The 22388-nt window shown below is 48.4% G+C and overlaps 1 protein-coding gene across 1 annotated transcript; it reads left to right on the plus strand.

Annotated features, from left to right (window-relative positions):
- The first annotated feature begins 4324 nt into the window (after nt 1-4324).
- CASS4 (Cas scaffold protein family member 4) lies at nt 4325-21508 on the plus strand. Its single transcript, XM_059480883.1, has 7 exons — nt 4325-4336; nt 11350-11721; nt 15217-15321; nt 16403-16549; nt 17050-18369; nt 19109-19168; nt 19795-21508. Exons 1-7 carry the CDS (start codon nt 4325-4327, stop codon nt 20206-20208), a joined length of 2430 nt encoding a protein of 809 aa, XP_059336866.1. The 3' UTR covers nt 20209-21508.
- The last annotated feature ends 880 nt before the right edge of the window (nt 21509-22388 follow it).

Consider the following 22388-nt stretch of genomic DNA (forward strand, 5'->3'; position numbering starts at 1 on the left):
GTTGTTGGAGAAAGAAGGGCTGGGAAAAACAACTAATCCTGTTGAGGGAGAAAACCCCAGGGTGAAATTCAGTGTGCAAGGCCAGGCTGGATGGGCTTGGGACAGCCTGCTCTGCTGGAAGGTGTCCCTGCCCATGGAATGAGGTGGTCCCTGAGCCCCTTGCAAGCCAAAGCATTCCCTGACTCTGGGAACACCTTTCCTGTGTGACTCTGGAGGTGCCAGGAATTGCTGATGCTCCTGCTCCTCATGCTGTGAGAGCTGAGACTGCCTGGAAAGCCGGAGGAGCTGCAGTGGAATCCTGCCCTTATCAGGGCTGTGCAGCTCCTCAGTGTGCCACGGCCCTGCTCTCACTGCTGCAAAAGAGGAAACAGGAGCCCGGGCAGAGGGCTCACACTTCCCACTGCTCAACTGCGACAAGCTGCTGCAGGGAGACCAAGGAAAATCCCGCTTGACACGGCGCTTTCTTACTTCAGTCGCCAAAAGGGCTTTTCTTGGGTTTTATTCTGCCCTCCTTTCATCTCTGCTGTCTCAGATATTATCTCACATGAGCAGCTTGTCTGCAGGCTGTGAGTGCTGCTAGGGCAGAGCTGTCAGATGGACTTTGCTGAGGGGAGTTCCCCACACGGGCACGGCTCGAGGGTCCCCATCCCTCTGGTTCCTCTGGCTCTCCGTGCTGCTCCAGGTGCACAATGACAACCACGGATAAAATCCCCAGGAGCAGCACACCTGCAAAGGTAGGGCTGGGTTATGGGCAGGGAAGGGTTTGGTGTTTGAATTCAGTGGGATTCTTGGTGATGTTGGAGTGGCAGCGATGAGAGCCCTCCAGTTCTGGCTCTTCATGGCCAGAGAGACACTGAGGGGCTGGAGCTGTCCAGGGCAGGGAATGGAGCTGGGGAGGGAATGGAGAATTCCTGAGGAGTGGGGAGGGAATGGAGAATTCCTGGGGAGTGGGGAGGGAATGGAGAATTCCTGGGGAGTGGGGAGGGGCTCACCTGGAGCACAGGAGGATCCCCAGGGATCTTTTCCCTCTCTGCAATTCCCTGCCAGGAGGGGACAGGGACAGGGACAGGGACAGGAGCAGAGGGAACGGCCTCAGGGCAGCTCAGGGTGGGCACAGCAGGAATTTCCCCATGGAAAGGGGGTCAGGCACTGGAACTGCCCAGGGAGGGTTCAGTGCCCATCCTGGAGGTGCCCCAGGAACTCCTGGAGGTGGCACCCAGAGCTCTGGGCTGGCACAAGGTGGGGATGGGGCACAGCTGGGACTCAGAGGTCTCTGCCAGCCTCAGTTCTGTGGCTCTGAAGTTTTTGGGTTCCTCATCTCAAGGGACAGAAGGCTCCTGTACCTGATGTCCCCCTGTGCTTTTCATGGTGACAAAACCACTGACTGGGAGAAACATCTTCTGCTGAGGATGCTGGATAAAGCAGAATTGTGCTGGAAATAAACACATTTGTGAAATTATAAAGATACAACGTCAAGGTTGCACCTTACTGCTGTGCTGCAGTGACATCAGAGACACAGATCCTTTCTCTGCCAGCCCTGGTGCCCTCTTGCATGACAGAATTTCTTTCTGTTACAAGCAAACCAGAAAACATTTTGAAACACTCTGTGTTCCTATTTTGAAAGACAGGACCCAGTGTATAAGGTTTGTTGCATTTATTCCTGTATCCACATTCCATCTAGATTAATTCTCTATAGATCAGAGGCCCTGCTGCAGCTGTAAGGGTTGGAGAATGCTGAAATCTTGATTCAAAGTCAATGCCTTGCTGTCCTGCTGTCTGCAAGTCTAATAAGTGACTGGAATTAGGATTTTCATTGTGGATTATGATCTCAGTGTTTACTGTAAACAAACTGCCTCCTGGAAATTTAATACAAAGTGTAGTGGGGGGAAAGCTTAGTAGGAGCTCAATGAGTCATGTTTTTTACACTCCAAATTTTCCATCAAGGCTCGTAAAGATTAGGGGGCAACTTTTCACACTGAGTCATCAGTAACTGAGGCAGGGTATTTTTCATCTCTGTATAGAAGAATTTTCTATTTCTACATATATTTCCAGTTCTCTAGAGTGGATTGTCAATAAATCAATGTAATGGTGGCAAACTGATTGCCTGTTCTGCTGTGAGCACTGTAGACATGGCCAGAGCCCACCCAGTCAACTTCAGCTGAGTAATAAAACACCAAAATTATTTCTGCAACATCATTTACGAACTCTTTATAAGTCCCCTACCACCCTGGCAGTATGTTTATTATCATACTTGAATGATATAAAAATACAAATGGTTTTTTTATTTCTCTCTGGACTCGGCAGCGTTGCTGTGACAGGAAATGCTCTGCAATGACGATCCCTGTGCCCCAGCTATTGCACCTGCAGGGGAAAGCCCCTGTGAGGAGCTGGGGGTGAGTTCAGCAGGGCTGTTGTTGTGTTTGGTTGTTGTTGCTGCGTCTCCAGGGCCAGCACAGGAAGCCTTGCAGCCCTTGCTGCAACCTCAGACCCCTCCGAGCTCCTGCAGGGCCACAGCTTTGGCCGAGGGAAAATGGGAGAGGATTTGGGTGCGCTCCGAGTGGGTTTGGAGTTTTTCTCTCCCGGTTCACATCCTCACAAACACGGGCACGGGGGTGACAGAGACTCTGTGCCCAGGTCAGAGAGAGCTCCCCTGCCCAGCCCTGGCGCCTGGGAGGAGCTGGAGCTGCTGGGGAGGGCCCAGAGGAGGCTCCAGCACGGGCAGAGGGATGGAGCAGAGCTGGCATTGCTCACCTGCACAGGAGAAGCTCTGGGGTGAGCTCAGGGTGGCCTTGCAGGGCCTGGAGGAGCTGCAGGAAAGATGGAGAGAGAGGATTGACAAGGGATGGAGAGACAGCACACAGGGAATGGCTTCAAAGGGACAGAGAATAGGTTTAGGTGGGATATTAGGGAAAAATCTTTCCCTGTGAGGGTGCTGAGCCCTGGCAGAGGTGCCCAGAGCAGCCCCTGGATCCCTGGCAGTGCCCAAGGCCAGGCTGGAGCCCCCTGGGACAGTGGAAGGTGTCCCTGCATAGCAGGAATTCCCTCTGGGGTTCATTCATGGGAACGTTTAATTGCATTTTAAAGCAGTTCTGTGGCCACAAGCTGTGGGTTTGTAACTGATACCACCCCATCACTTCGAATGCTGGAGCACCTGAGAAACTCCAGGGCAGCAAATGAACGGCTCCTGATCAGCTGCATGAGGCGTCTGAAGGGCTCAAACTGCTGCTCCTGATGTTTAAAACATAAAAAAGAAAGAAGAGAAAAACCACAAAGGCATTGAAATGGGCTGGTTTGTGCCAGCAATTCTTTCTCCTCTGGACAGCAGCTCCCACCCCAGAGGTGTAGATTTGGTTGATGAAGGTTTTCAATTCAGCATTTTCTATTCAAGTTATTAAAGTCTTTTCTAGCTGCAGGATTGTGGCTTTGGGAGCCAGTGTCTAATTTAATCTTGAAGCTACTATGGAAAGAGGAAGGAAGAGGCTTTTACCAGAGAAAAGCCAACGTGTACAAAGGCAAAACCAGTAAAAATTTGCCAACCCTCAAGATATCCTGAGTCCAAAGTGGTAAAACCTGTGCACCAGCATGACCAGGACTCAGCTGCTGCCAAGCAAATAGCAACGAGTAATAATTTTAAATAACATTATATCTTAATAATATTCAAGGAGTTTTTTTTAAATAGTCTAAGAAAGAAAGCCCTTCAGCTGCAGGTCATGTTTAGCTTTCCTCCTTGGCTTTTCTGCCTCTGCAGGGTGAGGTGGTTTTGCAGGGGATTTATAACCACAAAGGAGATCTGTTCCATTTTCTAAAGACTGATTAGAAGTGTATCAAAACTCACAGCACTTTGAAGTTAAAAAAAAAAAAAATTAAAAACCTAAACAAACAAACAAAAAGCCAAACACAACAAACCAGGAGTAAAAAACGCTGCAGAAAAACGCTTCCCAATGCAGCCCCTTTCCTGGTGCAGCCCTGCAGCCCGGGTTCTGTGTTCGAGCCGGGCAGGCTCTCCCTGCAGGGCAGCCCGTGTGTCCTGCACATCACCAGCTGCAGCCAGAGCTCCCTGCAGACAGCTCTGCCAGTAATGAGCTCCCCCCCCTGCCAGCGCTGCTGTCCTGGGGCTCCCAGAGCAGGAGGAGGCAGAGGCTGAGCTTTGCCTCCCCAGGCTCCCAGGCAGAGCCTCCAGAGCTGCTGAGCCGCCGGCAGGGCTGGGACATCCTCCTCATCCTCCTCCTCATCCTCCTCATCTTCCTCATCCTCCTCATCCTCCTCATCCTCCTCATCCTCATCCTCCTCCTCAGGTGATGGACTAACAGGGACACACAGCAAAATGAAGGTCAGTGTGAGTACTGGGCTCTTTTCTTTCTGCTGCAGTTGATTTATGGACTTTTCCTGATTCCATTTGTAGTGGACAGAGAGTAAAATCTGCATCTGGTGGGGTCTCTTTGCAGCGTGTGTGTTCAGCTGCTTTGCGCATCACTAACTGAATTTTTAAAATATAACCCAAATTAACTGTTTCTCAAGAGCACCGGCGTGGCAGAGGAGGGTGAGGGTTTGCTCTGTGTGCATTGAGTAATGACAAGTTTATTAGAAATGATCATGAGTGACTTGCACTGGTCACTTCCACATTTTCTTGGGGAAAAAAAAAACGAGGTGAAGAGTTGAGCAGTGCATTACCTCAAAGGAGATGATGGTTTTGCATTGACTCCAAGAAAATGGGTAATGGAAATGTCTCAAGAATTGAGGTCACTGTGTGATGAGGAAAAAGCCAAGTAATTTCAGTCTGAGCTCTGTGAGCCTGGGAAAGCCTTTGCACTCGAGGGTGAGGACTGGCCACATCCTGCAGGGGAGGAAAGCAGTGCTCATTTTTGGGAAATAGTCATTTTTGGGAAATAGTCATTTTTGGGAAATACTCTTTTCTCCTGGTGTGTTGGGGGGGATGAGTGACGGATCAAAGCCACTTTGCAGCCGTTTGTGCCTGGGCTTTGTGCAGAGCAGGGCTGGGGCTGTGGCAGGGGTGGCTCAGCTGGGCAGGCAGGCAGGGCTGGGCTGTCCCCATGTGTCCCCGCTAATGACAGCCAGGGAGCAGAGCCCAGCTGCTGCCCGGACCTGGGCACTCTCACCAGGGATTAGCCCAGCTGGAAACCCTCTCTGCCCGGAGAAACGGGACAATTTCAGCGATACTCGCGCAGAAACCATCCACTCCTCAGTTTATTCAGTGCATCTCATTCATCTCACAAACACCAGCTTTGCAGGGCTGCGCAGAGGGCAGGGTCAGGACAAGATTTTGGGGGTGAGGACGAGATTTGGGGGTGAGAACAAGATTTTGGGGGCTGCTCAGTGCAGCCAGGAAGATGCAGCGGTGAGAGTTGTGCTGCTGCTGCTTCTTGGTGGATCAGAATTGCCCACCCTGCCCTCAGCTCCCCACTGCTGCCACACCAGGGAAAAAGGGCACAGCACGCAGGGACAGCAGCCTGGCACCTCCAGCAGCAGGAATTCCTGAAAAATTCTATTTTTCAATGAAAAATGTCCATTTGCTCCTGCTGAGTTTCTTTGGGTTTCACAGGAGGGTGAGGACGCTGCTCTGAGGACACTTGTACTCAGCAGGACTTGCTGTAGAAGAAATAAACTACATTTAGACTACAAATAGAAATAAAATAGACTAAATTTAGAAATAAATGTAGTCAGGTGTAATTAAGAAACGAAAAGGTTTAAAAATTTTTAAAACCCTGAAGTGATTGGGTGCATATGGGAAAAAGAAAGGTTGAAGGACCCACACCCCTGGAATGGGCAATTTATTTTCCCTTGAGCATGGGCATGAGAGCACCCCTGTAAAAATGCTCTGAGTGGGGTGAAATCCTGGCTGAAATTTCCCCTTCTTGTGATTTTAACACACACAGCATTTGATTGACTTCATTTGTGGAGAAAAGAGAGTCTGGGGCAAATTAGCACAACTCCAGCTTGTAATTCCCACCTCTGCAGCAGTGCCCTGTGTGAAGCTGCAGGATTTGTAAGCTTCCTTTTTTTAAGTGCTGCTTCTGTATTTGATCAAATTTAGAATTCAAAACCTGTGATCAGCACCTGCTTCCACCCCCACAAAATCAATTAAAGCAACAAAAACAAGTCCTGATGTTCATCCCTCCTCAAAGCTCACACAAAACTTCTGCATGAGCTGAACATTTATTTTCCAAAATACACAAACGAAGCAAAGAAATGCAGAAGGACTTTCTGCAGGTCACAGGAAATGCAGCACATGCAGGTGGAGAATGATCTGAGCTTTTAAGGTAAATTTTCCTTTTTTTCTGTGCATGTTGATTTGAGCTCTCTACAATTAACTGAGCAAAACTTCAGTGACTCAGAGTGGTCTGGGGTTTACAGGGAATTCTCAGGGAAAGCTGTTCCCAGCTCAGGGATGCTGGGGAATGTTTATTTCTGCAGCTTTGCTGGGAGGTGAAGAGATTAACTGGAAGCTGCTCTGTAAACATGTCCGAGGTGTCTCTGATGGATGAGCAGAACTGTTTAGCAAACACAGCCCTCTATCTCTTCCTCCTCAAATATTTTAAGTCCCACTTTCCTGCAGTAAAAGAGCTCACTCATATATTGATGTGCAACATGAGAAATATTTCAATCCACAAAAACTCCCAGGGTTAAACTGGGAGTTTATTCTCAGTTTATAGAGAATAAACTCCCAGTTTATTTACGTGATCTCAATAGGGGTTTTTAGGAAGCAAATTGAAGATAATAAATGAAAAATATATTTTTTATCTGAAATGCTGTGAAATAGTGCAGTACCCATTCACATGGAATAATAGAGGGTAGCAAATTGAGATTTCTAAATACAAATTGAGTGGGACAACGGCATAGAGAAATTATTTTGTGAGGCTTGTGGGCAAGATGCCGAAATTATCACGTGCTGAACATCACTGTGTCCACTTGGATTTTTCTAGCAATGTTTTTATATATTTAATAATGATATTTTTTTCTCTGTTGCATGAAGATCAGGCTTGGGATAGGAGAGGCACCAGGAGATTTTAGTAACAGTGGGATGTTCCATCCTTAGCATAAATATCTATTGTGTACACAGAGCACAGATGTCGCTCTGAGGGTATAAAATTTTACATTATAGACCTGGGCACTGATCAGCTTTACTGCCCTTAATTACAATTTCTCCATTAATAAACATGAGGGAGCAGCTTTCATCCCTACTGCTCCCAGGGGCTGCCAGGGCTTTGTAGGGGAGCAGGGCTGGGCGAGGATCTGCAAACAACAAAGATGGGACCAGTCCAGTTTGGAGGGGAATTACTCTGTCCACATCTGAGCCACAATCCCATAAAGGAGATGCGCTTGCAGCAGGATGAGAACTTTCGGGATGAGGCTGTTCCAGGGACCTGCACTGTCAATCCCCCAGTGTGGGACCCTCCTGCCTTGCCCTGTGGGCTCTGGGGGTCCCAGTGCCTCGGCAGGGGCTGCAGGGGACACTCTTTGCTCTTTCCCAGGTCTGTGCTTGGTCAGCAGCTTGTGTAAACCCACCCAGCGAGAGCAGAGCCCCAGCACTGCCTCTCAAGGTGCTTTTTGTGGGGCTTTTTGATGTTCTCTGTCTTAGGAGAGGTTTTACAAGGCTGCTGACGGGAATGGGGCAGCAAGCAGAGAAGGAAAATCACTTGGACCTCACCTGTGCTGCTTTAGTGCTCTTTACACGTTGGGTATTGAGGACACAACACACAAGGCACCAGAGAACACTGCACAGCCAGATATCAGGGATATCAAGGTATCAGTGCTGGGTATCAGGGAAATGCAGCTCCCAGTGCCCCCAGCACAGCCCCTGCTCACTGAGCATCCTGGAGGGCTTGGGATCTGGGAATGCAGCCCTTGTTTGGAGCCAGGGCAGGGATGTGGGGCTCACAGGAGAGGAGGGGGGATCCCTCACACACCCCCGGGGAGCTGGGGGACCAGGCAGGGCAGGGCTCTGCCTCACAGCCCTGCAGAGAACCCCAACCATGGCCCTGCAGGCACAGGGGCAGCGAGCACTCACCCCCTGAGCTGCTGCTGGGCTGCTGAAATGCTCTGCACCTTCCTGACACACTCTATTCCTTGCTGACATACTCCGCACCTTCCTGAAATACTCTACATTTTGCTGAAATACTGAAATACGACGGGGGATGGCAAAGATGTGCACTCCAGATCCACAGTATTGAGGGTTTGTCCTGAAACTTGGAATTTAATTTAATTAAGCCCTGCCTTAGCTGGAAAACCTTTAGGGTTTGTTTTTTGGGTTTAATTTCCTTTCTAATCTCTTCTTTTTAAGAGCTCCACTGACCCTGCCTGTGCATGTTCTGACAATCTCAGTTCAGTCATGTTCTACAGACTGGAGTTTAGGGCTTCTCTCCATCACTTCTTTGGTCAAAGCCTTCATTTTTCCATTCCATCTCTCTGGATGGGATATGAGATGATCCATGAACAGATCCGTTCTCTAGCCAGGTCAGGTTCCCCAGAGTGCCCTATGATTTAATTGATTCATTAATAATCTCCTGCTTGGCTTGATTTGGGATGATTCTAGAGGTTCCTGGGTTTGTGTTGATCACAGATGTGGTCAGCAAAATCTGAGCCACAGTGTCCTGCCTCAGCCTGGCTCGGGCTGGGGGCTGCTGGCCCTGGGACATTTGGACATTTTTATTGGCCAAACCAAGGGAATGTGTGCTGTGCCTCCAGCAGGGACCCCTCTGATGGAAAGGTTTGGGTCTCTGGTTATAAAATGAGGCTCAGCAGCATCTTGAGGGTGCTGTTTCCACAGGAAAAGGGAAATGTCAATATTTAGATGCCTTCTAAAACCACAATGTGAACCAAAGGTTTCTCTCAGCTGTGTGGGTGCACGTAGGAAGGGCAACCTTGCTGCGTGTGCCCCACCAGGCTCACGCCCTGAGCCCAGCCTTGCTGGCCCTTCACCCTTTTCCTGTGTGTGCCTGGATGAGGCTCTGCATGTGGAAAAGGGGCAGAAGAAGAGGGTCTGTCCCTCAGGAGTGTGTCTGTGCAGCACCCAGCCCAAGGAGCAAGCAGTGTTGATGGATAACATGAAAAGTTGGCTGTTCTCCATTTTTTTGAGAGGGTCTGTCCCTCAGGAGTGTGTCTGTGCAGCACCCAGCCCAAGGAGCCAGCAGTGTTGATGGATAACATGAAAAGTTGGCTGTTCTTCATGTTTTGTCAGTGTGGAGCCCAGGCCTGGCCCAGGGGGGGATTCCTGACTCCAACATTTGGCATTGTCCCCATCCAAAGTGACTCCCATGTTCCAGGCACGAGCCAGGCTGGAGCAGGAGGCCAAGGGGGCTGCTGTCCCCCCTGGCAGCTGCCCTGTCCCACAAAAAGCCATTGTTCAGGAAATGCCTGCAGCCGACAGCGGGCCCTGGTCGTCAGCTGAGCTGACACATTTGAGTTCTTGTGCTGCAGCCTCAGGCCAGCTGCTGCCCCACAGCAAATGCTCTGCACAAAAATACAAGGCATCACGTTTCCTATTTGGGTGCTATCTCTCTGGACATTACTTGCCCTTTCTGATAAGAAATTCATGCTGAGGCACAGCCAGTGTCCCACTGACCGGGGAGGATACAGTCCATTTTAAAGCTAAAAGCAAAATCTATCTTGTACTGAAAAGAAACCTAAAAATTGCCATCCACAGCTTTCTCTACCCTTTGCAAAAATGCCTCAGGTGACTAAAGCTACCTGCTGGCTCTGGCTGCCCCATCCCTGGAAGGCTGGACAGGGCTTGGAGCAGCCTGGGACAGTGGAAGGTGTCCCTGCCATGGCAGGGGTGGGATGGGATGATATTTAAGGTCCCTTCCCACCCAAATCATTCCATGATTCTGTGATCTTGTAATGAATAATTATGAGATGAAGAATTCACAGAATGACAATGGGAAAGACACCTATTTTTTATATAGGAGACACAGAATAGATCCCTATTTTATATAGGGATCACAGAATAGATCCCTATTTTTTATACAGGGATCACAGAATAGATCCCTGTTTTTTATATAGGGATCACAGAATAGATGCCTATTTTCCATATAGGGATCACAGAATAGATCCCTATTTTTTATACAGGGATCACAGAATAGATCCCTGTTTTTTATATAGGGATCACAGAATAGATGCCTATTTTCCATATAGGGATCACAGAATAGATCCCTGTTTTTTATATAAACCATTAGGGTTGAAAAGGACCCCTGGAGATCACCGAGTCCAGCCCCAGTGCCAAGGCAGGGTCACCTGGAGCAGGTGGCAGGAATGCATCCACCCAGGTGGGTTTGGGTGTCTCCAGAGAGGGAGATCCACATCCTCCCTGGACAGCTGTTCTTCCAGGGCTCTCACAGAAAGAGGTTCTTCCTCATTTTGAGGTGGAACTTCTTGTGTTTTAGCTTGCAGATTCAATATATGTAAGTCTAATATAATAAATCTAAATAATGATTAGGAGTGCTCTTTAAAGGCCTTGAGGAGGAAAAGGTGATGAAGAAATGTATCACAGTAATATTATTATCTATTTCTTTATTGCACTGACCATAGCAGACACAAAGTATGGGAATAAATCACATGGACTCCATTTTCTTCATGGTGGAACAAGCCCATTCTTTATTCACACAACTCCTTCTTATACAGTTTTACAGACCTGGTGTGGGACTCCAATTGGTCGGGAGCTTTCTTGTTAATTACTTTATTGGTCATTAACAAGTTGTTATCCTGTATTGACTGGTCACTCAAACCCTGGTGTGGACATGCAGGAAAAGTTGTTTGTGAGAGATAGTTTTCATTTTTCTATCTAATGGTGTAAAAACTGGTTGTTTTTCACCCAGGAATAGATTGTTATGTTAACAAACTGCTCACACCAAGATTGCTTTACATGGGAACTTGCAAAGTGCCATCTTGTCTTAGAAGAAATGACAGACAGCAGAGCAGCTTGATTTTATGAAGCCTTTCTTGATGATTTTCCTGCCTTACTGCAACAACCAAGTGCCACACTTAACTGTGATGGCAAAGATGTGCTCTCCAGCTCCACAGTATTGAGGGTTTGTCCTGAAAGTTGGCATTTAATGAAGCCCGGCCTTAGCTGGAAAACCTTTAGGGTTTGTGTTTTGGGTTTTATTTCCTTTCTAATCTCTTCCTCCTAAGAGCTCCACTGACCCTGCTTGATGATTTTCCAGCTCAGTGCTGCAGAGAGGCTGTTCAATGTGCAAAGGGGTGGGTGAATCAAACCGAGACCCAGGTGGGGAAAGGATCCCAGCAGGGTGGGAACAGCAGGGTGGAAGCAGGGAGCCTGGCACGGTGTGACAAAGTGACAAAGTGACACTGTGTGTGCGCTCGTGTCCCCAGCACAGCCTGGCCAAGGCTCTCTACGACAACAAGGCGGAGTGCTCGGACGAGCTGGCGTTCCGCAGAGGGGACATCGTGACGGTGCTGGAGCAGCACGTGGCGGGCAGCCAGGGCTGGTGGCACTGCTCCCTGCACGGCCACCACGGGCTGGCCCCTGCCAACCGCCTGCAGCTCCTGCCGCCCTGCCCGGAGCCGCCAGCCGCACACGGCATCTACCAGGTGCCCTCCGTGCCCTCTGCGCCAACAGTGCCCACGGCGCCCTCGGCCACCTACGAGAAGATGGAGGGCTGGGTCCAGCCCCAGCTCGTGTACCAGGTGCCAGCCCTGGCAGCACAGCTGCTCAGTGAGAGGACCAAGCGCTCCACGCACCAGGTGAGCTCTGGAATAACCTGGTGTTGGTGTTAAAACAATGGCTGGGAGGGGGGAATAAGGACGATGGGATTTTCAGTGGGGTTTGCAACAGAGGGAATGATGGGTTTTAGGAAATTCCCATCAATTCATAGCATGGGTTAAGAAATGCTGCTCAGCGAGAGAACCAAATGCTCCATGCGCATTCTAAAAAACCCAGATGTTGCTGTTGAAACAATGGCTGGGAGCAGGGAAATAAGAAAACCTGAGATGTTCAGTGGAGTTTGCAGCAGAGGAATGATGGTTTTTAGGAAACTCCCATCAGCTGCTCAATGAGAGGACCAAGCGCTCCACACACCATTCAGGTGAGCTCTGAAAAACCCAGATGTTGTTGTTAAAACAATGGCTGGGAGCAGGGAAATAAGAAAGCCTGAGATTTTCAGTGCAGTTTGCAGCAGAAGAATTGATGATGTTTAGGAAATTCCCATCAGTTTATAGCATAGGGTGAGAAATGCTGCTCTGGGGGACAGATGAGAGTCTCTACGTTCTGTGCTCCCTCACCTTTCTGACAGTTTGAAACAGCTGTAAAACAGGGCAGGAAGTAAAGAATATACCATTTGTTTGGGAGAATCTATAAATTATTTACAAAGTTAAAATAACAAGACACAGAGCTTTCTCCAGCAGCCATCCAGAGCCCTCCGGGCACATGTGGAGTCTTTACATCCATCTGCACAGGAACATGATTCATAATTTTTAAAAAATCACCCTGTGGTGTGTGATTGCTGGGTTTGGTCTGGGTTTTACTGTCTTCAGCAGCTCAGCAAGCTCAGAATGCTGCTGCCTGTCTCTTGTGCTGTCCCTAGGCTTGCACCAAGCAGCAGCCCCTGCCAGACACAGAAGGACACAAAGTTTTGCTCTGTGCCCTCAGTTTCTCTCCCAGCCCTTTATTGCTGCTGCTGAGACGTTGACCAAGGTGTACAGGAGGAGAGTTTGCCACCAGTTCCCCCAGTTATAGAGGAGAACAAACTGGTTTTCCAGGGTTTCATTACAGCTCCATGGCCTGGCTCTTCGTTCTCCCAGCTCCTCGTGTTTGACACTCAAACATACACAGAACATGCAATTTGATTACATCTCACTGGTTTTTACCATCAAAACCTTGTGCTTTCTTCAGGAAAAAAATGAGTGGGGAACGTTTCGTAATGAAAGGGAAATAGAGCAGGTGGGGACAGAGTTTGAGTGTGAGGTTTTGTTCAGTCCTGTGAGCTCTCCAGCCCTGGGTGCCTCTTTATTCTGTGTATGGAAATCACATTTGAAATTCTAATTGAGAAAGGAACAGGAAGAAGATTCAGCTATGTGGTGTTTTAGGCTGATTCAATGATGGTTTGATTTATGGGGCTCATTGAGCCCCCTTGCCTCCTGCTGTGGGGAAGGCCAGTTGATGGAAACCTCCTTGCTGCTTCCTGCTGGGTGCCAGCTGGGGGCTGGAAAACAACAAACTCAGGGCATCCCTGGTGACCAAAACCTCCTTTTCAGCTGCAGTGCACGACCACAGCTCAAACTCAAACTGAGTACAGCTACACGAGACTCTTCTGCACTTGCTGTCATTGATTTCCCCACATTCCTGACCCTAAAGGAGCCTCTGGCAAACTGTATCAGAGATTGGCATCCATTTTCCATGTTGTGCCAGCAAATCAGGTGGAAAATGTCATCTATTCATTATGTGGATGAATGGTCTGGCAGAGCAGCTCCTTGGCTCTCCCTGCCTCATTTCATGAATTTATCCACCTAAGCTGTGCCTAGTCTGAGAATGACAAAGAATGGAGAATGAAAAAGAATGAAGAATGAAAAAGAAATGTCCTTTTTGATGGTTATCCAGAAGCTGAGAGTGGGGCTGCCTGTGGCACAGTGTCCCAGCTGTCCCCACACCAGCTGCACCCCGGTGGTCACAGGCTGTCCCCAAGGCAGGGGAGCTCAGGGAGCACAGAACAATCCAGACCATCTCACAGAGATCCTGTGGCACAGCTGGCAAAGCTCCTGCCATACTCAGCTGTGCTCTGAGCAGCTGGGAAAAGCCACTGTGAGTCTTTGGGGGAGCTGACTGAAAGCAGTGAAACAAGAATGAATCCCTCAGAGCCGGGGTGTTTCACCCCACAGAGAAACCTCCTTGCTTCTGCCTCACACCCAGGGCACTTTCTGGTTCTACTGCCACTTCCAAAAGTGCCAACAGGTGATATCCAGTGAGTTTCCTTTCTGCTGGATTCTCAGATTTGTCCATCTGGAAGCAGACCTGGCCTAAGGATGGCTTTTACCTTTTACCCTTTCACTCAGGGAAGCTGTGCCCCTGTTTGTGAGGAAGATGCTCCTATTCAGGCACAGGCTGCCCAGGATTCCCCATCCCTGGAGGAGTTCCAGGGGTTTGGAGCAGCCTGGGATGGTGGAAGGTGTCCTTGTCCTTTGCAGGAGGTGGAAGAGATGGTCTTGCAGACCCCTCCCAACCCAAAGCATTTTGTGGCTCTGTGATTCTCTGTCACAGCACTCAAGGGATTTGTGCTCACTCCTCATTCCCTGTTCCCACATGAGAGCTGAACCGGGCAGAGTGAAGCTGCACTCTTCCTCCTCTCCCATATTTCCCCTACATTTAGCTGCTGCAGGACTTGCTCAATGGGAATCACTCCCTCCAGTTTAAAACCAATTTAACATTTCCTGTAATATCTCACCCCAGCAGTGTTTCTGGAGGTCAGTGCTTTGCAAGGGCCCATTTATAAATCAGCTGAGGGCAGCCAGGCTCAAGGCAGGCTGGATGAACAAAATTCCGTCTTTTGGTGATTGATTCTAAAAAAGAAAAGTCCTAACCCAGCATTCATATTTTGTGACATTAATTGTCCCACAGATCTGGTCATGGCTGCTCAAATTATGTTTTAATCAAGCTGACTGCAAAGATACAATTCCCTGTTTATGGAGCTGGACAGGACATCAAGGTTTAATCCTTCCAAATGAGTCATTTGTTCATAACTACAGAATAATGCTCAGCCTGCACTTTTCTGCTGCTCTGACATTAAATTGGCTTGACCCAATGACTGTGGCCTTGGAGAAGTCAAAATTTCCCCACTTCCTTTTTTAAGTGGTTCTGCTTTTGGGCAGTTTAAAGCTTTAAGTGATAACTGCAGCTGGATTTTCTCCAAACCTTTTCTGCCCTGTGGTTAGTAAGGCAGATTGTCTTTGTGCCAGGTCAGATCTTATCTAAAATGTACCAGAAATGCTGGTAAGGGAGAATTATTTGAGAATAAACATGCTATTGTCTGTGAGGTCATCTCCTGTCTCTCACTTTCAGTGAAGAGCTGAAGGTTTTTATCACTTAAGAGTGATTACTCCAGCAGTGGATTTTTGTGATTACATCAGTGGATTTTTCAGCTGAATGACTTTTCGAAGCTTCCTGCTGATGCAGTTTATTGTTTATTATTATTATCATTATCATTATCATTATTAAAATTAACATTAATATTTTTTCTCCCCTCCAAGCACCTGTCTACCCTGCCCAGAGCCTGCAGGGCCTCAGCCCCCAACATCAGGGGTGAGGTGTACGATGTCCCCTCCTCGCAGCACCGAGGGTCCCCCCTGCCACAGGTGAGTCCTGTCCCTCCCTCCCTGGAGCACCTCAGAGCACATCTGCAGCTCAGTTCTACTCCCACCCTGTTTGCTTTTTGCCAAATTGGGAAGAAAATCATCTGGTTTTAGCTCAAAACCTCAGTTCTCCAGAGTTTCTTAAATATTTAGAGCAATGTGTCTTAAGTCTGCTGCATATCTAATAAATATTTCCATTTTTTCTGTCAGTAAGGCATTTCCCCATGGATTCTGAAGCAGAGGGGTTGACACTGATACAGAAAATTCAGTAAGACATCAGTAGTGTCACTCTCTCTGCCTGAGAATTATAACAGAAAAAATGGAAGTGCTTACTAGAAATGCACCAGATTTAAGACATGTTGCTCTCTAAATTTCTAAGAAACTCAGGAGAACTGAGGTTTTGAGCTAAATATAGATAATTTTCTTCCCAGTTTTACAGAAAGCAAATAGGGCGACAGTAGAATTGAGCTGTCACCCTCTCTGCCTTGGAATCCGTGAGGAAATGTGGTGCTGTCATTTGCTGGGGGTGATTTGGGGGTGTTCAGAGAAGAGTCACAAGCCCACGTCCACAAGGAATTAAATGTCACCCCATCACCTTCCTCCTGGGAAAAACACACCCTGGATTTGGTCACACCACTGTGACGTGTCCTGTTACACAATCCTGTCCCTGCTGCTGTCCCACTGCCCTGGGCTCAGTGAATGTCACATGTCACATGTCACCCTGATTTTTTTAAGATTTTCTAAACCTTCTGATGGTTACATTCTTGTAACAAACTTTCTCACACACTTTATGTAAATAACTCATTGTTTTGCATTCTTTTATGGAAGAGGAGAAATTTGATGGACTGTTGGTTTGTCCAGTGTCCTTGGAGAGGTGGCACTGTCACCCTGCAATCCACTGTCACTTTTGGAAATCTATAAATGTTGGAGTGCAGGCTTGAGCCCACCATTATCCACAGATTTCCTGGGTGATCCTTGCTCAGACCCAACCCACTCATGTCTGGCCCAAAGCCTTTGATCCCACTCAGGGCCCCAGTGGGCTCTAAAAGGATTAAAATAAATAATTTATTTTCCTTTTGAGCAGAGTGGTGCCACTCCCCCCAGCACAAGGAAGGGCTCCATGCTGGGCAGATCCACTGAGAGCTTCCAGGCAGAGCAGAAGCAGCTTTACAAGATGCCATCCAAGGCAGAAAGAGGAGGAGCTGGCAGCCAGGACTCACCAGCAGGCAGTGTAAGTAAGGCTTGGTGGGCACACAATAATCTGTCACTCCTGCCTTGGAGCAGGGACAGGTTTCCCATCTCTTCCCCACTGTTTCTTACACAACAAATGGTCCTGAATGCCCCTTTTCCAGCTTAGACTCCAGCTGTACGCACAAATATTTGTATCAAGCAAAAATTAAATTTATTGAAGGTGTTTGAGCAGAGTCAGTGGTGTCTGTTGGTGATTTATTGCTTGAAAGGGTGTGCATGTGAGTGGGGAAAAATCAAGTGTCTACAGATTTCACTGGCTATGGATTCTGCTGTAGGATCTATCACCTGTGCTCCAAATATTTTACCTTTTATACATGCAGCTTGGGCATGTTAGAGAATAAAAAATACAGGCAGCCTTTCTGGGGTGCTGTTCCATTGACACCAGTGGAGCTGCACACATTTGTGTGCCCTGAGAATTCAGTTCTGCTTCTCATTATCGTTTATAAATATGGCTTATGAACCCTCTGTGCTCTGTTGCAGTTATATGATGTCCCTCCCAAAAGAGAGCCCGATGACTCAGAAAATAAACCTCAGAAGAAGTTCTGGGGCCATTACAACACCTTGCCAAACCCTCGGAAGTCCGAATGGATTTACGATATTCCAGTTTCCCCTGAAAATTCCGGATTCAAACCCAGCCCTCCTGGGCAGGCTGGGGAGAAGCAGGTGCTGTATGACATTCCCCCAGCCAGGTACAAGGCTCCAGCCGAAGCCAGGGCTGGGAACCCACAGCTGTACGACATTCCACCACCAGCACAGCGGAAATTAACGCTTCCAGAAATCCCCCTGTACGACGTCCCACCCTCGCGGGACGCGCTCCTCCTGCCACAGAACGGCAGCTCTGAGCTGCCCCCGAGGCTCCTGGCTGCCAAGGCTGACAGTCAGATCTCTGAGGAGAGCGTTTATGATATTCCCAAAGGTTTGCCCAGTGCTGGGCACTCCAAGAAAGAGATGGAAAACAACAGTGACCAAGCACACGGTGCTTCTCCACAGCTCTGCGTGGATGCCAAGTCGGAAAATGACAGTTTGTGTGTCTCTAGTGTGGACAGCAGAAGCAGCACTCTCTCCTCATCCTCCAGCTCTTCTGCTGAGTCGTTTTCTAGGCTGTCACCATCACCAGAGCCTGTCCAAGAAATCAAACTGGAGCTGGAAGCAGCCATCGAGACCCTGACCCGGCTGCAGCACGGCGTGTCCAGCTCCGTCGCCAGTTTAATGATCTTTGTGAGCAGCAAGTGGAGGTTGCAGGAGCACCTGGAGAAAAACCTGGAGGAGATCCACAGAGCAGTGGACCATATAAAGGTGTCACTGGGAGAGTTCCTGGCCTTTGCTCAAGCCCTGAAGGGAAACGCCTCCAACCTCACGGATAGCAACCTGCAGGCCAGAATTAAAAAGCAGCTGGAAATCCTCATGAGCTCCTACAAAATATTGACAGAAACGAGGGAAGCGCTCAACAGCTGCAGCTGGGCCCTGGAGGCTTTGGTGCTCAGGAAGCCCCAGAACAACCCTGATGACCTGGATCGCTTTGTTATGGTGGCCAGGACAATTCCAGATGATATCAAGAGGTTTGTGTCCATCATCATCGCCAACGGGAAGCTGCTCTTCAGGAGGAACGAGAAGGAGCAAGAAAAGAAGCAACCAAAAGTGAACCTGGAATGCAAAATGGCAAAACAGATCCCAATGCCAAGAAGAGTAGAAATTGAGTCACTGCAGAGAAATGCTCCTGAGAAACCCAGCCAAAGCCAGGTCCCTGTGCAGAAACCAGAAGAGAACTGCAGTGAGGATTGTGATTATGTCCAGCTACAGGTCAGTGACACCGGCGTTTCCTCTCTGAACTCCTCACCCTCTGCAGATGTTGGGCTGTTCACTAGCAGCACTATTTTACTTTGCAGTGCCACATTCAGTTTGCACTACATCCCCTTTCCAGATTTACACAGATCCAGGATTTTGGGACAGTGCTGGATGGCACGTGTACAATGAGCATTAATTTTAATCAACAGAGGAAATCAAGCATTTTTATCATTCTTGCCAGCTTGAATTCATTTGGGAAGTAGGTTTCATTGGAAGTTAGCAATACCTTACTTCTCTTTTTTCTCTTCCTGCCACTACACTGTGTTTGGCACGACAAGAGATGTTCCTTCCTAACTTGGATGGAAATCCCATTTGCATAGAAATTAAACTCTGTGAATTATCACATTTATTTGCTGGAATAATTCTGGATGATTGTAAGAATCTCCTTAGAATCACTAAAGTATCTACTAAGAATATCTCCCTTAGTTTCCCAAAGAAATGCTGTTTGTCCTTAATATTTAGGGAATGTTACACTGAAATGTTTTGTTGATGTTGGTTTCAGTCTCAGATCTTGCAGGATCATTTTTAGGAGGAAAAAAGCTGCAGCTCCTTCTAAAAAATCCCCCATTTCTATTTGCAACATGAAGGCTGCAGAACAAGTAGTTGTTTCCCTATGAAATAAGAGAAAACCACATTTATATTTAAATACTTTATGTAGTTGTTTCAACTTTGCTTTCATTTTAATTTGCAACAGGCACAGAAAGTCATTTCAGGTAAAGAAGTAGCAAAGAAGAGTACAGAGTCAAACCCAAAGGTATTTCTGACTTTGAAAATATTATTTAAGAGGGCTTTTAATCCTTGATTTCTGTGCTTGCTAAAACTCAGAGTAATTTGCATTCAGACATGCATCTCTACACATACAGACCTATCTGCTTCTCAGAGATCATTTCCCAGAATTACTGCTGAGAACCTGTGAAGAGCACTTATTTTCCTCAATCAAACAACTCTAGTTTAAAGTCATACAGTTTATTTTATTGCCTTTCAGCATCATTTGAGATAAGACTGCGAGAATCAGTATTTCAAAGTATCTTATCATGCACTGGCACTAAACTGACTCTTGTCTTGTGCATTTTAATCATTCATAACCCCAATTAAGTCCATTAAAGATCAATGTTTTGTATTATTTGAAAGCTTCAAGGCCAGACTGTGTAAAGGACTGATGTTTAGCTGCAGCACTTTGTGTGCTATCCAATATTAAAACTGTATTTAGGGGAAAAGAGCAATCAGGAGAATTTCCAACACTTTATGGAAAGAGAAATTACTGTAAAGGCTCCAGGGTGTGGTGATTTGGAGACCACAAAAATTCAGGGTAGAGCAACCAAAGAACCACCAGCGTGTGACACCAGGCTGAATATTTTCCTGTTTTAACCCTTCCTCCAGGTCTTGCCATGCGCAAAAAAGACTGAAAACGGCAGCAGGCAGGAGCCTGGCAGGAGAACGCCCCTCCCCGAGCACTGCAGGCTGTGCTTCGCCGCCCTGCACAAGGCCCTGGGCGTGTTCAGCGCCAGCCTCAGCAGCCAGCAGCCCCCCGAAATCTTCATCTCCCACAGCAAGCTCATCATCATGGTGGGCCAGAGGCTGGTGGATTCCCTGTGCCAGGAGAGCCAGGACAGGGAGGCCCGCGGCGACATCCTGCACAGCAGCAGCCGCTTCTGCAGCCTGCTCAAGAACCTGGCCCTGGCCACCAAAAGCGCCGCCCTGAAATTCCCCAACGCCGAGGCCAGCCGGGAGCTGCGGGAGCAGGCCGAGCAGCTGGCCCAGTACACGCAGCAGTTCAGGGCCATGATGGACTGAGGGGCCACTGCTGCTCCCGGGCACCTGAACTCCACCAGGAACTCCCTGGGTGCTGGTGCAGATCCCCACACTCAGAATTCCCACCAGGAATTCCCTGGGTGCTGGTTCTGGGGAACATCCCCTCACTCAGAACTCCCACCACGGATTCACTGTGTGCCAGTACAGGTGAAGACCCCCCAGTCAGAACTCTTACCGGGAATTCCCAGGTTCAGGTGAAGATCCCCTCACTCAGAATTCCCACCAGGAACTCCCTGGTATCAGGTGAAGATCCCCTCACTCAGAATTCTCACCAGGAATTCACTGTGTGCCAGTACAGGTGAAGACCCCCAGTCAGAACTCTTACCGGGAATTCCCAGGTTCAGGTGAAGATCCCCTCACTCAGAATTCCCACCAGGAACTCCCTGGTATCAGGTGAAGATCCCCTCACTCAGAATTCTCACCAGGAATTCACTGTGTGCCAGTACAGGTGAAGACCCCCAGTCAGAACTCTTACCAGGAATTCCCAGGTTCAGGTGAAGATCCCCTCACTCAGAATTCCCACCAGGAACTCCCTGGTATCAGGTGAAGATCCCCTCACTCAGAATTCTCACCAGGAATTCACTGTGTGCCAGTGCAGGTGAAGATCCCCACATTCAGAATTCCCACCATGAACTCCCTGGGTGCTGGTGAAGATCCCCACACTCAGAAATCCCACCAGGAATACCCTGGTTCAGGTTCAGATCCCCTCACTCAGAATTCCCTCCAAGAACTCCCTGGTAGCAGATGAAGATCCCTACTCAGAATTCCCACCAGGAGTTCCCTGGGTGCTGGTTCAGGTGCAGATCCCCTCAAGCAGAATTCCCACCAGGAATTTCCCTGGTAGCAGGTGAAGATCCCCACATTCTGAACTCCCACCAGGAATTCACTGTGTGCCAGTGCAGGTGAAGATCTCCCCCACTCAGAATTCCCACCAGGAACTCCCTGGTAGCAGGTGAAGATCCCCCCATTCAGAATTCCCACCAGGAGCTCCCTGGGTGCCACTGCAGTTGAAGATCCCCACAGCAGCTGATGCAGAAGAATTAAATCTGCACTTTCTTCTCCACTGTTCACATCCTGCCTGGAAAATGTCATTGTCACAGTGGCTGGGTGGGAATGTTTGCTGTGTATTGGAGCAAAAGTTGTTGATTATTGGACTGATTTCTTATTTTTTTTTTTGTTCTCTATGTATGTCTGATAAATGTATTTTCCTTTTTAATTGTTTTTTCTACTCCTGTAAAGTCTGTCTTTAAAAGTAGCTGCATAATGTTCTGTAACTTATGATATCCCAATATCAATTGTTTCTCGAGGACTTTACTCAAAGGTTTTAATTACAGGGTTGTTTTGTTGTTTTTTTTTTTTTTTTAACAGCTACAAAGCTAATTTTTGGTTTTAACAAATGTAACACAGTACAAAGTCTGGTGAATAGGAAATGCACCAGGCTGGTACCTGAGCACAGAGGGAAACTTTGGGAGAAGCCCTGACTCTGATAAATCCACAGGGAGCACACCATCCTGTCACAATCCGGAGCTCAGAGCACTTATCCAGCTGAGAAAAACCCATTTATTTCTAAATAAATAATCACTAAAGGCGCAGAGGCTTGGGGCAGCTGGACAGGAGATGTTGTTCCTGCGGGGGGGCTCCAGCCCAGCCCTCAGAGCCTCGGTCTGTGCAGCTTTTTAACTTTATCCCTTAATTTTCTGGACATGAACATTTCTGGGTGTGACAAAGACACTGCAGCCTCGCGGGGCTACACCCGTGCTAACTGTAGTCCTAATTAATTTATTTTACGGCTGCAAAAATGGCCTTTGCTGGGTGTCCGCCCTCACAAGGGACAATCACGGTGTGAGCGGCCCCGACGACCCGCTGCCCCCTCAGCATGGTTCTCCTTGTCCCCCCCGTGTTTTCGGGTGATTTATCGCCGACATGGGTCACTATATCGCGATATCGCTCTCGGGGCAGCGCTCGCACCGCACAGGGAATTCCTGTGGGTTAAACTCGCTCCAGTACCGCGGTGACAGCGCTGAGGGCGGGACGCGCCTCCTCAGCGCCCTCGCCAGCCCTCACCGCCCCGGGAGCGCCTGGTTTGGCCGCAAATCCTCCCGAAATGGGTATCCCGGGGGATTTCCTCATAAAAATAAAGGATAAACCTGCGGGAAAGGGGC

Source organism: Ammospiza nelsoni, chromosome 12, assembly GCF_027579445.1.
Source record: "Ammospiza nelsoni isolate bAmmNel1 chromosome 12, bAmmNel1.pri, whole genome shotgun sequence".
Classification (NCBI taxonomy): Eukaryota; Metazoa; Chordata; class Aves; order Passeriformes; family Passerellidae; genus Ammospiza; species Ammospiza nelsoni.

Coding starts and splice junctions, on each gene's coding strand:
- CASS4 (XM_059480883.1), top strand. Junction 16,550..17,049: donor AGGACTCACCAGCAGGCAGT/GTAAGTAAGGCT, acceptor GCTCTGTTGCAG/TTATATGATGTCCCTCCCAA. Junction 19,169..19,794: donor GTACAGAGTCAAACCCAAAG/GTATTTCTGACT, acceptor CCCTTCCTCCAG/GTCTTGCCATGCGCAAAAAA.